The following is an 18,386-nucleotide window of genomic DNA, read 5'->3' on the forward strand; positions in this document are numbered from 1 at the left end:
GGGATCCCAACTTCTTTCCAGCAATAAGTATGTTAACGTTCAGGATGTTTCGGGTTATCCAGCTCCAATGCTTGTTTTCTTTTCCCTTACTTTCTCACCTAGATATAAAGACATAAATGTACAAAGTAAACAAAAAGAGTTCTGTGTAGTGACTGAAGTGCTGAGTTTTTTTGTGATGTTATAACTCAACACCATTTGGAAAGCCCTTATGTGCTTCTTTTCATTTTTTTGATGTTTGATTAAGGAATCCTTGTGCAGGATTTCTTACAATCTCTATCTATATGTATGTTACTGAAAAGCTTTATCATGTGTGTCTATGAGACCTTTCTGTCTTTTTAAAGCATAGGCTATATTTATATATATTTATGTATGACCCGTTGCCCTAGTGGGTATATTACATAACAATTATATGTTTAGTATATATTGTAATGTTTGTATAATGTCACTTTCAGGTATTTCTGGATGAGCTTCATGAGACGGGACAGTTACATTCTATGTCTACCTGGATGGAGCTTTACCCTTCAGTCAGTACAGACACTCGCTTTGCCAACATGCTGGGACAGACAGGTTATTCTCACTGTTGCTTTGAATATTACCTTATTTCCATGACTGTATATACATTCACATGTGCACCACCCATCCTAAGAACTGAATTGACACAAGCATGTAAGTGGCCATTAATGTGAGCATGCGCATGCTGGTGGACCAATGGTACCATGTGTGTCTTCCCTGTTACACGTCTAAATGTCCTTCAGCGGTTTGATATTGCATAGACCAGGGGTGTCCAAGTTTTTTCTGCAGTGGGCCACTTCATCAGAATTGTATACGTGCGCGGGCCGCACTCATTTTTCACTGTGACAAAAAATATGGCCTTTAATAAAATATGCAGATTAAAATAAAGTAAATAACACAAAACCTTTACTCTTCCTCTCACTGATTTCTGGGCCTAGAAAGTTTTGCGACTACAAATTCAGGATTCCCTAGATTTATTCTAGGGATGAACTAAAATGAAAATTCTGGACCAAAACATTCAGGGTTCACCAAAACCGAAAATGACCCCCACCTTTAAAAATAATAATAAAAACTCACATTTTTAATAAAAGTAGGTAACACACAATTGGACAAAATTAGCAATATGACTTGGCAACCAGTAAATGCTGGCAACCCAGGCAACCAGTAAATGCTGGTACCTAGGCATGATGGGACTGTGCTCGCTGTGATTGCTGTTAGCAATCACACTCCTATCATGCCAAGTCAGCCAGTACATGCTGGTACAGGGTGGCTGTAAGTGATGTGCAGACCCCATACTGCTGGCAGCATCACTACACAAGGGGGGCAGCTAGCTAGGTTTCAGCATGTACTGGCTGACTTGGCATGATAGGAGTGTGATTGCTAACAGTAGTCACAGTCCCATCATGCCTAGGTTCCAGCACTTACACATCCATCCAGTAAATACTGGAACCTAGGCATTATGGGACTGTGATTGCTGTTAGCAATCACACTCCTATCATGCCAAGTCAGCCAGTACATGCTGGTACAGGGTGGCTGTAAGTGCAGACCCCATACTGCTGGCAGCATCAATACACAAGGGGGGCAGCTGGCCAGGTTTCAGCATGTACTGGCTGACTTGGCATGATAGGAGTGTGATTGCTAACAGCAATCACAGTCCCATCATGCCTAGGTTCCAGCACTTACACATCCATGCTATCACACACACACACACACACACTCATTTATTCATATAATCATTCATTCACAGATTCATTCCCTCAATCACACACACTCATTCAAACACCCTCCCCACCTCCTTACCTGCAAGGCAGCTCCTCGACGCCGCTTACAGACTTCAGCAGGGGGCGCGGCCTCCCTCTGCCTTCTCTGCTAAAGCACAGAGGAAGTAGGATGTCACGTGAACTCCGCTTCCTCTGTGTGCAGTCCAGAAGTCCCTCCCACAAGTAAGTAGCAGGGCTTGAGGTGCGGCTCGCGTAAGATCGGTTGCCCTGGCTGCCGATCTTACGCGGGCCGCACCTCGAGGTCTCGCGGGCCGCATTTGGCCCGCGGGCCGCATGTTGGACGCCCCTGGCATAGACCTTTTGCTTTTTCTTATTTTAAGTTTCTGTGTCATTTCTTCAGCCTGATTTACACTATAGAGGCAGATGAGATGTGTTGGGTTTTGGCTATGGAAAACATTATTGGCCCTCGTGTTATTCAGCATAGTGTTCTTTTTTGTGTTTATGTCATACTCAGGTTCAACGCCGCTCGACTTGTTTAAATTTTACGTGGAAGACCTAAAGGCTCGCTTTCACGATGAGAAAAAAATCATTAAAGACATATTGAAGGTGAGCATCAATGATTCACAATTCATCATGACAGACAAACCAAGGTATATAAGTGGAAGAAAAGCAGTAAAGACATTTCATTCAGACAGACAAATAATGTGTGGCGTTCTGCTTATCTGGTGTAAAACTATCTAGCCTGTGTTTTTTCCTTTCTTCGAAGCTTTTATATCATTGTTACGTGCAATAGAACAACTACTGAACAGCACGTATAGAACACTTGAAGCTGTTGTTCCACCTACCCTGTTCAATTTTTGTAACTGAGTGCAGCATTAAAAAACATAATTGCTATTACTTCTACAGATAGAATTCTTCAATCATGTAAGATTTTGACTCATTCATATTTTCTGTCTGAACACTCAATTGTCATGTGACTCAAAATCAAGCACTTATATGTTGCTACCATAGAAACAGAAATATTCTTAAACGTTTCCCATTAAACCTTTGGAGTAAAGAATAAAACTGAGATCTGCTATGGTTTCTTTGCTTAGCATACTGCAAGTGTGCAATTAATGTTTTGTGGAACAGCACCTTTAAAATCTGTATTACAGCCGTAAAAAGAACTCATCCTGGAGCATGGCAGCTATAGAGAAATAAAACCATTAACCCCCTTTATTAAGATCAATACTGGCTTCCAATTAATATTTCCAACTGCTAAATGTGTAACTCGGATACACAGTTGGGCAGTTAGGATGACATGGGAACATTGATGAATTAGTACTTCTAGCAGCCATGCACGTTTCTACGTGTTTGCTGGTCAATATTATTGTTAGAAAAATGCTTATGTAATCATAAATATTATTGCTGACAAAGACAGTAGAAAATGTCTAGTCTATGATGTATCACGAGTTGCGCCAACATATCTACTAAGAGGCGTAGCCTGCTTAAAAAGTAACCAATCAGAATGATGCATGCTATTAGAAGCAGATAAGAAGTATAAGAAGTTATATAAACCATGTAATCCAAATACGTAATTAGACAACGCTTCGACTTTTGTGTGTTGTGTGCCTTGTCTCGATTATGCGCATAATCTATTAAAGGAAATAACTTTTTCTGAGGAGAATTCGACCATTAATTCAACCAACAATTATTATATTGATTGTTTCTCTGTTTTTTTGTCATGTTTATCATATGTTTGTTAAACCATAATTCCCCTTTTCCATATTTGATGAACCCACACAAATTATACTTTGCTTTGTTCCGTGATTGCAGTAATACTCCACATACACATTTTTATATTCCAGGGGACTATCTTTTAAATATTAAAAAAAAAATAGTATTTTTATTGGCACTGTTCCAAGTTCAATGGGTATAGATCCCTTTGAGGACCTCTCTTATTATGTCACGGATTCAAGTGATGTCCACTGATCTACACACTGTGGTCAGAAAGCATGGCTCCATTGCCTGCATTGCTGATTACAATGTGTTTGATCAGCCAGTAAGGGCAGACTCTCCTGGGTCTCTTCTCTCCTCCTTGAAGTTCACACCTTTCCTTACCCTCCTGGGCCTCTTCCTTCCTCCCTGAAGTTCACACCTTTCCTTACCCTCCTGGGTCTCTTCTCTTCTCCTTGAAGTTCACACCTTTCCTTACCCTCCTGGGTCTCTTCTCTCCTCCTTGAAGTTCACACCTTTCCTTACCCTCCTGGGCTTCTTCCTTCCTCCCTGAAGTTCACACCTTTCCTTACCCTCCTGGGTCTCTTCTCTTCTCCTTGAAGTTCACACCTTTCCTTACCCTCCTGGGTCTCTTCTCTCCTCCTTGAAGTTCACACCTTTCCTTACCCTCCCGAGTCTCTTCTCCTTGAAGTTCACACCTTTCCTTACCCTCCTGGGTCTCTTCTCTCCTCCTTGAAGTTCACACCTTTCCTTACCCTCCTGGGTCTCTTCTCTCCTCCTTGAAGTTCACACCTTTCGTTTTCTATTTCTTAAAAACTATAAAAGCTAAAAATGTTCATACACTATGGGAAACATTTTCATTCTAAACACTGAAGTTTATTGAATAAAGGGGGAGTTGACGGTAGAGTTGTGTTTCAACCTTAAATGTGTCAATAACTTATTGTGCATATCTGTGTGTTTTTAACATACTTTCTTGGAAGTGCCGTTTCATGCGAACGCCTTAGCTGACTTCAGCAAAGTTATTAATTGTGAACCAGTGAGTGGTTTGGTGAATTGGGCTCCTTCCCCGAGGAATAATGTGTTACCTCCCCCTACAGGATCGCAGCTTCAGTGTTGAAGTAAACACTACTTTCGAAGACTTTGCTCACATCATCAGTTTTGATAAGCGGGCAGCTACTCTAGATGCAGGAAACATTAAGCTAACGTTTAATAGCGTAAGTGACCCTGGGCAGCTGCCAAATGTGGGAGAATGGGTGGCGGCAGGATGCACTGCGTGGCCTTAACCAGAACGGAAGATTCATCCCACTGTTTAATTTGGCCTAGCTCTTGGAGAAAGCCGAAGCTCGAGAACGTGAACGGGGAAAGGAGGAAGCTCGAAAATTTAGGAGGAAGGAAGCTGCCTTCAAAAGCATGTTGAAGCAGGCGGCACCCCCTCTGGAACCGGACTGCACCTGGGATGATGTAAGATCAGTTTGTGCTTGTTGCTGGAGACTCTAAAACTTAGAGTGGATCTGTCACCTTTCCCAAATTCTACCGTTCTGTGCATTAAATATACCCGAAAGAACCCGAAATATGTCATTCAGCACCCCGCATCTTTAAATTAGGCCCCCCTCTGTGTTCCCACAGGTAAGAGAGCGCTTTGTTGGTGACGGTGCTTTTGACCAAATCACGGTGGAATCGGAAAGGATCCGTCTCTATAAAGAGTTCCTGCAGGTTCTTGAGGTATGTCTTCATCATGCAGATGTTCCCTGTACGTTTAATTTAGAAGGCACAGCACTTAGTGTCTGTGTCTATGGTACATAATGTCAAAACTAAGGAAAATAAATGATGTTGTAGTTATTGTGAATGAACTATCCTGGGCAGTCATTTTCGCTATCAGTTGATGCAAAATCAAATCAAAATCACGTTTTATTGTGTAAAAGCAAAAGGCACTACTGGCATCAAGTCATGGTTACTAATGATGCACCTCTTTGTAGGTCTCTGATTTGGGGGGGGGGTCTGCTGTAGCATGAGTTGACCTGAGGGTATCCCCAACAATGTGTGTCTTGTTGTATGTAGTAAACATAGCACAATGAACATAAGCTTAGTATAACATCTCTGACTAAGTTAGTATCCCACCTAGCAGAAATGTATCAGAAATGTATGAATGAAGTCAACATTTTAATATGAGAAGATCTTGTTTATGGCCATCCGTTCTCGTTTTTTGGGGTGGATTTCTTGTCACTATGCCCAGAATTCCCCTGTAACTATATTTCATGCCCTGAGCCTGTTCTACATGCTACATTTAATATCTGTGCAGAATTCCAGGATATATCAGATGTAATCTGGTCATATTGTGCACTTATTACAATGCAGAATGAATATCAACACCATCACTCCAAAAGTAAAAAACACTCCAAAAAATCCAAGAAGCACCATCGTAAACACTCTCGTTCCCAGTCCCCAAACTCTGCTGACAGAGGGAAGAAGAAAGCTCCAGACATATTTACAGGATGGGAGAACCCTGGAGGAGAGAAGGCAAGTTCCTGATAGGATTTTCTCACTTCTGGTTACATAGTGTGACCACATGAATAGAATACAATACAAGAATACAAGCAAATTTCAGCATCGCTAGATCCAAAGCTGTTATAGTCCGGTATAGTAAAACAAAGTTCAACAGGAAAATTTGGGAAGGCTTCAGTTTGTAGAAAACAAAAACAGGCGTAGGTGGTTGAAATACCATACTGAATGAAGTTCTCGATAAAAAACCAGCTCAGGAGATCCTATCATCAATTGAAAGAAGAAATCTAATATAACTTCACCTCCAGCTTCACCTGCTGCTGTGGAGTTACAGATGTTGTCACAGACCTGATGTTTCAATTGTTAAAAGCTGCCAATAAGTGCATTGTAGGCAGAAAAGGCTTTGGAGTTGAAGAGAGGACAGGGATTGCTGTCTGGGGGTGCATGGCATCTGGGTACCATCAGTATATTTTCTTATACAATAGCAATCACAAGTCGACAATCAGTAGTAGGTATATTATACAAGTGCGTATGTCAGACAACCTTTACATTTGCTTTTACATGTACAAGATAGTACAGCCAGAGACAGATTAAACCATGTTATTATTAAATTGGCATTTAAAGTGTCACCAATTATTGTAGAAAGGGGTATCTTGGGAGTGTTGTTGTTCAAAGCCTACCCCCGTTGTATTGCTCTTCATAGGGTTCAGAAACTGAAGATGAAAATCATCACCACAGAGCACAGAAAAGAAAGAAACGAAATCACTCTGAATCTGGCTCTGAAATTTCCTCATCTGCAGAATCAGGTAACGTTTGTCAAGGTTATAGACTGGGATCACACAGCAACTGCTCATTCTGACCTTGTCCTGCCGTTTAATGTTACTGATGAGACAATGTTTTCTTCTAAAAGTATAATGTTTGTTACCAGACGGAGTGTGACCCCTTTGTATTTTTGTCCAGAACATAGTTCCAAGAAATCCAAGAGACAAAAAAAGAAGAATAAGAAAAAGAGACACAAGTCGGTAAGTCAAGAGGCATAGGGCTCGTTTGTCCCAAGTGGTGTAACAGGCTGGTAAAAGAAAAGAACTCTGGGAAGTAAGTCAAGCTGATCATTAGATGCTGTTTTATCTGCAATAGAACAGCCCTGAAAGTGAAACAGAGAGGGCTAAAGAGAGAAGCAGAAGAGAAAGGGAGCAAGAAAGTGATCAGCCGAAAGAGAAAGTAAAAGAGAGCGATCACAATCAAGAAGAGTCAGTAGACAGTCGGCGCAAATCACTGAAACAGAGCACGCGGAGAGATAAAGTAAGTGGGGGATCCTGCTTTGGATGTATGCGGTGCAGCGCAGACAGTGGCATCCAGCAGATGGTGTAGATATTAAGTATAAACAGCTGATCTACTAGAAACCAGGAAAGCTAAGTAGCCTTTCATCGTGTGCTGAGGTGTACCACTCGCTCCAACAACATATGGTTTCACTGGTAATACCTCCCAACAGCTCTGCTTTTTTTAGCTGCTGTCCCACTTTTAGGGGCATTTGGGATCATGGGCCAGTGGCCCAGGAGTCTGTAAAATCGGTGGAGGTTTGGTGCTGTTGTAGCTTCCACATGTGCAGCGCTAAAAAATATATTGGTGGAGTTGAGTGTCAGTTGCTAACATGAAACGGTTCTGCCTTAATAGGGAAGGTGTGGGAGACATGGAATAAACCTTCTAGCAGATGTGATAAAGGATAATACAGGTCAGACGTATTAACTTGCATGGATAGACATAAGACTAACCTAAACATAAGACATGGTTAGGAACTGAGTAAATAATTTTTATTTTCTGTAGAATGCATGTGCAGATGGAATTAGATGCCATCAAATTCTATGTTTAAAGGAACACACCTGACTGTGTTCTGACTTTTTTTTACTGTAATAACAATGGAATTAATATTATTTGGTATGAAACGCCATCCACGCATAAAGTGATGGTTACTTATCTGTGTTAAAGGGAGTTTGGTATAGGTCCCCTTCCTGCCAGAACATACTTGAAAATGAGAAATGCCAGTGTACTGAACACCCAAGCAGGCTGTCTGGAGACCCCTTGTGGAGGCATGGGAATATCCGCTGTATAATACTGTAGACACAGGTTTGGACATTTATAAACCAAACTGGCAAATTATATTTAATATTAAGTAACCATGAGGCGTGAGTACTGTATTTTGTATGGTGCATTACATTGTCTAGGTGTCTAAACATTTCTAGATGTAGTTTTTTAGAATGTATGTGTATAATCTATCCATTTAAATTACACTAATACTTAGCACACCCTATTTCCCCCTCCAGTCTACATTCATATTACCAGCACTCAAACACAAAACTTGCAATGTGGTGATTTGACATGGCAGGAGAGCTGGTGTGCTTAGGCCAAAATACATTCAGTACCTAAGCCTCGTGTTTATCAGTGTATATGTTTGCAGGTTGGTGAATGCTTTGTATTCACAAGATTATACAAAGTTTCCTCTCCACAAGGAGTCCGCATAAAGCCTCAATTGGCCATAAACAAAACTAAAGAACCATAGCTACAGTATATGACCAACATTATGTGGACACCTGACCATCACACCTATGAGAGCCCAAAACCATGGGCGTTAATATTGATTGATCACCCCTCTTTGGCTATAACAGCCTCTACTTTTCCGTGAATGCTTTCCGTAAGACTCTGGAGGGTATCTGTGGGAATTCGTGCCCATTTAGCCAAAAGAACATTTGAGGTCAGGCACTGATGTTGGACAAAAAGGCCTGGCTTGCCATCAGTGTTCCATTTTCTAGCTGTAACATAATTGCAAAATACTTTTCTAGTGATCAATTAGCCTTTTAAATTTAACCTTGCATTAGCAAACACAACATATCATTGGACCACTAGAGTGATGGGAGCGATAAAAGGCTTTTTTACGCCTAGGAAGATATTCCATTAAAAATAATCCATTTCCAGCTACAGTAGTTATTTACAACATTAACAACGTCTCAACTGCATTTCTGATCCATTTCAGCTCAAGTGAGAGTGAAATGACACTTGCGGTAATGTCCTGTCCTCCGATTGGTGGATTGAGAACATGACATCAGGGCAAACATCACCCTATTGCCCTCAGTGCAAAATTACAGCACTTGCAGTGACGTCATCTTCCCCGATTGGAGGATCAGGAGAGGATGTCACCCAAAGCTCCGCCATATTGCCCTCAGTTGGCGCTTTCTGTAACTGAAACACCGCCATTTTGGTGGAAGTTGCGGGTTATGTCTGTGGAGATGCAGAAAAAGAAAGAAGATTAAGGATTTAGGATTGACCATAGAATGGAGAAGAGAAGGGAGAAGATAAAAGATAGAATGTGAAGTAGATGAGGAGGAAATGCGGAAACAGAAGTGGTTGGCGGAGAAGGTAGGGAAAAATACAGAGTGTGTGAGAGAAAGAGAGAGAGCGAACGAGAGTGTGAGAGAGGGAGTGAGTGAGAGTGAGTGAATGCAGGCACCGGGCAACGAATTTTGTTCTCTAATTAAAAATGTCCCCTAATTTTCAGCCGAACGAATGGGCCGAAAACTCAAAAAAAAAAAATCTGCACACACCAGGCCACACTGCCATCCATCTCTGGGCCCAGATTAGCCGGGAACTGCCCTATAGACAGGGGCAGAGCACAGGGGGCCTTCTTAACAGTATTTGGTATTTTGGAAACCGTACATCTTGTTCCTCCAACTAGATGATTTGTTTCAGAATTTGGGTGACACGTCACTGTTGTGTGTACATGTTGGTCATTTCAGTAGCATCCCGGAATCTGAATGTGTATGCTGTTTAGGGTGTTGCTTCCCTTTCTGTAGTTTCTGTGCATAAAGGGCCAACACTGGAGTCTCCAGCAAGAATGGCTGAGCTGGCCCTGTATGATGTGTACTGAGGAAATCTTACTGATTTAACTATCCATTATACAGGGCTAGCTCTTCATGCAGCATAAGCCCTTTGGCGTTGCCAGGGGCACCCTAAGGTGGGTGCCGCAGCTGGACAACCCCCTGAGCTGGACTTTCCTGCACTCCTGCCATGAACAATCATCCATCTCTGTGGAATTTTCTTCGCTTTCAAAACTGACTGCGAGAGACAAAATTGCAAAAATAAAACTTTTTCCAGCCCCAATTTAAAGTTACCGTATTTACTTGATTATAAGACGACCCCCCCAAAATTTGAATATTAAGGAAAAAAAAGCCTGAATATAAGACTACCCTATAAGAAAAATGTTTTACTAGTAAATATTTATTCACATGTAAACTATTACATGTTTTGGATTTATTTCCTTTTATTTGCCAACCTGCCCCCAGTTATGCACATCTGCCCCACAGCTTGCTACTCTGCCCCCCAGATATGTCTTATACCCCTATATGCCACTCTGCCACCCAGATATGCCTTATACCCCCCTATATGCCACTCTGCCCCCCTGATATGCCTTATACCCCCTATATGCCTTATTCCCCCTATTTGCCAATCTGCCCCCCTGATATGCCTTATACCCCCCTATATGCCCCCCACTTAACAATGCATCCCTAGTCTTGTCCCCCATGCTCCCTGGTGTTAAGTGGGAGCAGCTGATTGATGTCTGCCTCTGCTGCTACCCAGGACTTAAAATTAAGTTGTTTCTCTCTATACTTCACAGGAACTAAAAACGACAATGTTGGTTCGTTTTTTGTTTGCGACTGCAATATCTGCTCCAAATTGTTCCCTTTATTTTTATATAATGGCTGTAGGACCAGAGAACATTTATCTGTCTTTCTCCGATTAGCCCCAGGTTTGGAAAATGCAAGTGCTAATTCAGTTTATTTGACGTTGATGGTTTCAGTTAAGAATGGAAAAAATTAGGTACTGGGATGTTCCTTTAATGCCTGGAGCCCACAGCATCTTAATCCTTGTAAGCGCACTGTATTTTCTCATTTTATGTATCTGAATTGGTAAGTGAAACATATAGATATATATATCCATCCCTTGACTTTGATAAGTAAGAGAGTCCCTATGTCTGCTTAGGTTTGTGGAGCCCGGGGAGAGGTGGAGCGGGAGAAAGAATGTGTATGTATGTGAAAATGTACAGTGTTAGCCTTTGCCTGTTACTATATGTGTATTAGTTATAGAGGGGGGAATATATAGGCACGCATAGTGACAGGGTGCTTCTGAAATGTGGCATTGTTGGACCTACACTGCTTCCTGCAACATAAGAGATTTTACAATTTTAAGACTCACTCTCCCAATAGTTATACTCTGCGGGCTGAGAATTCTGGTTTAATAAATGTACAAAATTAGATTTTTAATATTATTTTCAGATGTAATTGTTGAATTTATTCCTGTTTATCCCTAATAAAAATAAGCATGGGGCAAGATGGCATTCTCTGACCTTTTTAATTTTGCGAGTGGCATTATAATTATTTATTAATTATAAAGCACCATCATATTCAATGAGGTTGTAAAAAGGGTAAATGCCTAGGGTGGCATTCCCTCTCGACCACTACTACAGAAATCACTTATCTGTCCAACCAGCCCATTAATACCATGGAGAACTCTCCCCTGTCAACAAAGCCTCTATTGCGCTGTAACTTATCTTCCAAATGTGTTCTTAAGAGGCAAAGCGCTGGTATATAATGTCTTACCCCAAGGGCTGACAAATTTGGTTTAGATCTAGGCCCCAGTGATGCTTTTATTTTCATATATTACCCCATTGACTGCAAGTAAAGGATATTTATCGGGGTAATATTACATAAAAACACACCTTTCTTCTTTGCTGCACCACTTTGTATAGTTTCACCGTTAACCCCTTCATGACACCATGAAGACTGAAACATGTATATTTAACCATTAGTTTTAGTGTACTTGCCAAAGATTATATTCTTTCAAGGTTTCATATGAAGCCATATTGATGCTAATAAATATTATTTATTAGCACCAAAATATAAAGTGTAAAACATTCAAATGCGTCTCTAGGCCAGAATATGTCACTGGCTGTATATGCAACAAGGCTATTAACCATTGAAGAAAAGTGGGTTTTCTCTCACATTGTCCTATAAGCTGATTATTTGTGGCATTCGTACTAAAGTCTTAATATCCAAAGGTCCAATTCCACATTAACCTAAATGTACATTGTATTGTTTCCCACAGGCGGTATGATAAGGAGTCAGGGTGCTCCTCAATTATATTGGCTAAAATAACAGAGACAGAACCCATACAAATGGCTAATAGACATAAAAAAACACAAAAAACAACTTTTAATGTAATGCCAGTGATACATTTTTAATGCACGATGAATAGGAGATTAAAGATTTTAGGTCGGAAAATTGTGACTGCCCTGCAAAAATCCATGATTGTTGGGATTTATGATGTAGGCCTGCATAAGTAGTTTAGTCATCAAACACTAGTCTTTTCAAACTGAAAGATTATGGTCTCAGTCAGCTGCTTCTTACCCCATACCCCATTTTTCCTTTAAATGCAGGAGGTGGGGATATCCATGTTGCTAATGGCTAAATGTAAACAGTTTAAAGATTTACTGAATAGGTTTTTTTAATATGAAAATCTGGAAAAGATACAAAAGTGCCCCATCAATAAATTATAAAGAAATCCACTAGAATATTTACATCCATTAAGCAGTAAAGCAGAAGCACAGAGCCCTAATTATGGCCTCACCTGGTCAGTGAATTGTGACATGTTGGTGGAGAGCGCTCATCTGTTTACTTAGTGTAGTTGGGCGCTCGGCCCTTGTAAGGAGCTACTCATAGCGGACTTGAAGTGTTGTTACCAACAACATCAGAGATTGGGGAGATTTAATGGAGAACCTACCAAGAACTACGGAGGAGTGTTGTCTTCTCCCTGGATTAAGGTGGATTGTAAGGAGATGCTGCCCCAGAAAACTGTGTACATTTTTCAAAAGAGTGAATACAGCTTTCACTAACACCGCAAAAAGGAGTAAGGATCAAAAGAAAAAGCTCATGGCCAGTAAAGTCCCAGTACCTAAAAGCAAAAAGGACAGTAGGAATACTGAGGAAGAGAGAGGGGAAGAGAACCGAATGTACTGCTAATCAGAGGGACAAGAGCAGCCTTTCCCAACATGAGAAAACGCGGTGTGGATACAAGGAGAAAAGCAGCCAGATTCTGAGGCAGCAGGAGAAAGCAAAAACAGAGGAACATCTGGGGGAGAGCATACGGTGTTGCCGTGGACTGGTGGTCCTTTGGGGTGATTCTATTCCGCATGCTTAACAGAGCTTTACTATTCTATCAGAGTAACGGGAGGAAGGCAATGTTCTTTTCCATTGTATATGGAAACCCTCAGTATATCAAAGACCTCTCTGAAGAGGCTGTGGACATGTTGAAGCATCTTTTGATGAAAGATCCTCAGTATCGCCCCGGGATCGCAGGATGTATTAGGTGGCATCCATTCTTTCAGAACATTAAGTGGGAGGATATAGAGAGCCACCATACCAGCCAACATCAACATCAAATCTCCGCTTGCAGATACTGCAGGAGATTCCATCAGTTTTGGAGGCCACAAGGGACACATCCTCTTTATCTTCTTTATCTTGCTCTTCATTGAGCAGCCAGAGTCTTTCTGGCTTTTCCTTTTTGACTCCAGACTGGATGGCCTGAAGAATGGACTGAGCTCTGGCCAAGTGTATCAAGATCTGCTGTTCCATCTGCAATTTATGCTGATCCATAAGATCATAATAAATTTGAGAAACACCTACATTTTTTGTTATACAACACGAAGGAATAATAGCTACAGGTGCCGTTGTTTACAGATAGCTCTACATGGCTATGACCTCACAACAGAGCTTTTGCATTTGACATCACACACAGATGGTATATTGAAATTTATGGAGACGGGAATGTCCCAAATAAAACTCAATTTTAAGTAATCCACTTTATGTAGCCCCAATGCAACTTAATTCATGTAATATCATAACCTATAATTTTTCATTTCTAAAGGTTTCTATTTTTCCATAATTAGCAAAAAATGGATTTTGAAATGAGATCTACTAAATGTTGTTCAGTCTACGATTCCTTAGCACGCCTTTAATAACTTTCAAGTAATAATCCATCACATCCTTCCTCATTAGCATCTCTTATTTCCAGGGCTGAGACCAGTATCATCGAGTGATGCATTTTGCACTCCTATATGTACACATTTGACTAGATTTTAATGTTCACATTAACCCAGTCCATTATCCCTCCTTCAACAAACTTTACAGTAGGTACTATGTTCCCCTGGCATGTGCTAAACCCAGATTTGTCCATCAGACTTCCAGTGAAGTGATTCATTACTCCAGAGCCCAGTGGCGGTGTTCTTGGCACCACTCCGACGCTTGACATTGCGCATATTTAAGACCTATGTGCCGCTGCTTAGCTATGGAAACTCATTTCATGAAGCTCCTGACCCACAGCGCTTGTGCTGGTGTTGCTTCCAGTTTGGAACTGACTTGTGGCAACAGTGGCAACCTACGACAGCGCCCCGCTTAAAGTCTCTGAGCACTTGACTTTAAGTATGGAGATGGCTGCCTACGCGCTTGACTTTATACCTGTTAGAGAGTGACTGAAACCTAAATGCAATAATTACAATGTCTACTTTTGATCATAAAGTGTAGCAGGATGAGCACATATATCAAGCAGATTAACACATATTTGCAAGTTTGGATCTGAACACTGGTAATTTGATAAATAGAAAGAAAAGAATAGGAGTTTTCTCATCTTCCTTGTGCTCATGTTATGTATGGAAATAACAGTTTGTAAAGTGCATAAACTATTGTAATTGGTGATTCGAGTGTTCTCCTTTGCTAAGAAAACACTTTATTTACTGAATATACTAATTTTTTCATATTGAGACTAAAGAGTGCGTCTCATCTCACCTTGATCTCCACTGCAGCCGATCACAGAGTGGTCTATTCACTAAAGGGAGAGTTGGCAGTAGTTTCTACTACCGGAAGAGCTTGGGGAGCCTTTTATCATTTTTAGTTGAACCACTGAGGGAAGTCTCCATATACATTTACAAACACTATACCTTACACAGGGTCAACCCAACCTTTCTGTCTAGAGAAACCTGTTTATCCTTCGTAATGAAGTGAGTAAGTTGAAACCACAGGTAATTAGCCTGCAGAGGTCCCAACAAGGTATTATGTGTTTATGCTTTCTGGCAGCGCCCCCTAGTCTTATGGCAGTCTGTTCCCCTACGTACCTGTGGGAAATATTACAGGTTAATATAGTCCTAAGGTCGTTCATAGGTTACACTTGCAGGAGGAGTATTTTTCCCCTTGAAAGCAATGAAGACCATGAAGACAAATTCTTCTAGCTCCATTCTTGCTTTCTAAATAATGTTAAGTAGTCCCCCCCTTATGTATTTTAAAGTATAGATGAATGCTTTACAAAAAAACAAAAATAAACACTCTGTCTTTGTACTTTTCAACTGTTTTTGTTTCAGACAGGCTGGGACACATCAGAGAGTGAACTCAGTGAAGGCGAGCTGGAGAAGAGGAGGAGAACCTTGCTCCAACAGCTGAGTGATGATCAGTAGTTTTAAACAGAAGAGTGCGGTGTATCCTTGGTTTTTTGTTTTTATTTTTTAAATTATTTAAGTTGACAGAACTTTGCCTTCAAGTGTTACTTTGATTGGTTCCATTAGCCAGAAAATTCATAGATGTTGTTATTTCTGCAAAGCCATTACTTAGTATGAGGACGTGAGGACTACAATTCTTTGTTGTTGAGAAGCTGGAAAGCTACACAACTATTTGGACAGTGCAAGGTATTTATTAAAAAAATGAAGTTGAATTCACGTATTTGAACGATCGATTGTATAGAAAAACATGAATATTTCTTTTTACCAAGACAGAGTTCAGGAAATCCAATTAGGGGCACTCCCACCATACATTTATATGCTTTTGTCATTGCCCTGTGGGTATAAGGAATATATATGTAATATTTGCCAGAAAAAAAGTCTTTAACATAAATTATTATTTATTTCTAGTTGTCACCTACCCATGTTCCATAGCACAGATTCCGTTACATGTGATGCAGCATGCATCATAATTTTGTAAATATTTATGACACAAATATTGTCAAACATCACAAAATGAAACTTTATCTGCAAGACTTCTCTGGCTTCACCTACTGCACTCAACTGTTACAGACACTGGGTGCACTTCATGAAAGTCACATCTGGAGAAACATGAACTAAGGATCACCAATGCAATGTATGTTTTCCTGCTCTTCTACTTCAAGTAACAAAAACCTACCAACTGTTGGGAGTTCCCCTTTAACAGATGGAAGGAGAGACAATCTCCCTTATTTCGGATGCTACACTTGCCCAGATGTAGGCTATCTTTCAGCCTAGACAGGCACGTCAGTCGCATGGCATAACCACAAACGCTGTAGACTAAAAGGATGCTAGGATCCAGAGTAAAACGCTTTCATGTGAGACTAGAGTGCTTTATAGCATCCTTTACTGGTGATATACAATTAGCTGTTATACCTTAAAACTTAAAGGTATACCTTTTATCTACTTAAAACTAGGTGGGAACCTGCAACTATTTGGCTAAATGACATGACCAACGACTGATTGGAGTCTCGGTCTTTACATCAGGGAAAAAAAAACGGGCAGACTAGATGGGCTGAATGTTTCGTGCAGACAAATTCTATGTTTCTCTGTAATGTGCACAAGAGTTTGGTTAAAAACCCAGAAAGTAGTGACATCTTGGTGGACTGCTCTTACTGAAGACTGACGCTTGCAGAATCGCTGTGAATTTTAGCTCATGTGAGTCCCTGGAGCAAGTTCTATAGGGCCAAAAGAATGTCGCCCCTCAGGAAGCAAAGCATTCTGAGCAGCAGCCATGTACCGACGTATCCTCACTTTAGGTGGTTGTTAATGTGATTTAATTTTTCCCCACTTGGTTGAGGGAGAATCCATGTAAGTACAACCTGTACCTCCAGATGAATGGCATTCATAGACTGCAAAATAAGCTCTCCAGAAGTTTATTGTTGACAAAAACATGAAAAGATACAGAGAGCAGAAATGTGTTTTTTTCCTGAAATCTGAAGAAAAAAATACCTGTATCAAACAAATACTGGCTTCATTATATTAAAAAAATAATATACTGTACACAATTAATACATTGAGAAAAGGCACAGCTCCCCCATTAATGCCAGTGAAACTACAACACAGTGGGGTTAGTTCACTAAACAGTGAGTTGCGAGTGGTTCCCCTCACCGCACTAGCTTTACATTAATGTCCAGTCCTGGCGTTTTTAATTATGAGTGGCCAACCCCCGGGCCAAGCTTGGTTCTTCATAACAAAAAGGACAACTCAATATTATGAATAAACCCCACTGCTTGTGAGAGTGTGACCTGGAAAGGTATTCCTCTGGCAACGTTGGAGGTTTGGAATGTATTTTACATGCACAAGTTAACTGCTTCATACATGAGCGATACAATGGAATAATTACATTAAAACTGGCTGATAAAATGGAATGGATAAATTGTAAAATAGAGATGCGTATGAGACTGTGCAGACAAATCTTCAACCATTTACAATGTCCTTAACATCTAAGAATCCACAGCAGGTTTGGAGTGCATGGAGCCCTAAATACATTATAAAATAAAGATTGGGAGCTTTTATTCATTAAGAACCCAAATGATCATTTTGAGGACCACTGCTGTGACCTTAGTATACACCTGACATTTTGTAGATTATTTTCTAACATGTATAGCCTGACCAGAGCCTGGAAAACAGTTTATCTATTTAGGAAATAAGGTGCATGCCTGCAATGGACGACAATTCATTCATTCATTTAGTATGGAGGATCCACAAGGTCGCGCTTATGGACCGTTAAGGCACAAGTGAGAGGGCAATCGGGGTAAGCTGGCATGGCGTGATTGTAATACGTTTTTGCAGGGAACGTAAAGCCCGGCACTTCTTGTTAAAGAGGAGAATGGAATGAAACGTGATATGCTAGAGCTGCTGACAGTCATCAAGCCATTATGGGGACTAATAATCTCCACTTAAGTTAATAACATTTTACAGCCAACCAAAACTACAGTAAGCAACAGATGGCAGTGCAGACCCATTTGTGCGAAAATAAACGTGTAATCGTCATCCTGACAACGATCGGGAACCAACCCAAGAAAAATACAGATGCTGCAGCTAGCGAAAACGGCAGTGATACGATTTAAATGGAAAGCTCTGTAGTCGCTTCCCACAATGCAGTGCAGCACACTTGTTGGTGTAGTACTACGCCACTAGAACATGCCCTCTGTCCCCATTATGTTTACCAAATATTCTTGGTGTTACAAGGCACTTGCCAAATTGGAGGGGATTAGTACAGTTTGTCAATAAACAGTCAGCTGATGGAGAAATGTGGCCCTTCGGGGTGGCAACGCGGTTATCATTGACCCACTTTCTATTGCGCA

At 40.8% G+C, this 18,386-nt stretch overlaps 1 protein-coding gene across 1 annotated transcript in view; it reads left to right on the plus strand.

The window, feature by feature from the left end:
- PRPF40B (pre-mRNA processing factor 40 homolog B) overlaps positions 1-15,917 on the plus strand; it is a 29,956-nt gene extending 14,039 nt beyond the window's left edge. Inside the window, exons 18-27 of the mRNA XM_053455550.1 lie at positions 453-567; positions 2,248-2,339; positions 4,547-4,663; positions 4,773-4,910; positions 5,076-5,171; positions 5,805-5,966; positions 6,652-6,754; positions 6,909-6,970; positions 7,086-7,250; positions 15,406-15,917. Of these exons, the coding sequence (XP_053311525.1) occupies positions 453-567; positions 2,248-2,339; positions 4,547-4,663; positions 4,773-4,910; positions 5,076-5,171; positions 5,805-5,966; positions 6,652-6,754; positions 6,909-6,970; positions 7,086-7,250; positions 15,406-15,498 (1,143 nt within the window). The 3' untranslated portion in view covers positions 15,499-15,917. The remainder of the gene's footprint in view (positions 1-452; positions 568-2,247; positions 2,340-4,546; positions 4,664-4,772; positions 4,911-5,075; positions 5,172-5,804; positions 5,967-6,651; positions 6,755-6,908; positions 6,971-7,085; positions 7,251-15,405) is intronic.
- Positions 15,918-18,386: the final 2,469 nt, after the last annotated feature.

This window comes from Spea bombifrons, chromosome 2 (genome assembly GCF_027358695.1).
Source record: "Spea bombifrons isolate aSpeBom1 chromosome 2, aSpeBom1.2.pri, whole genome shotgun sequence".
NCBI classification, from domain to species: domain Eukaryota; kingdom Metazoa; phylum Chordata; class Amphibia; order Anura; family Pelobatidae; genus Spea; species Spea bombifrons.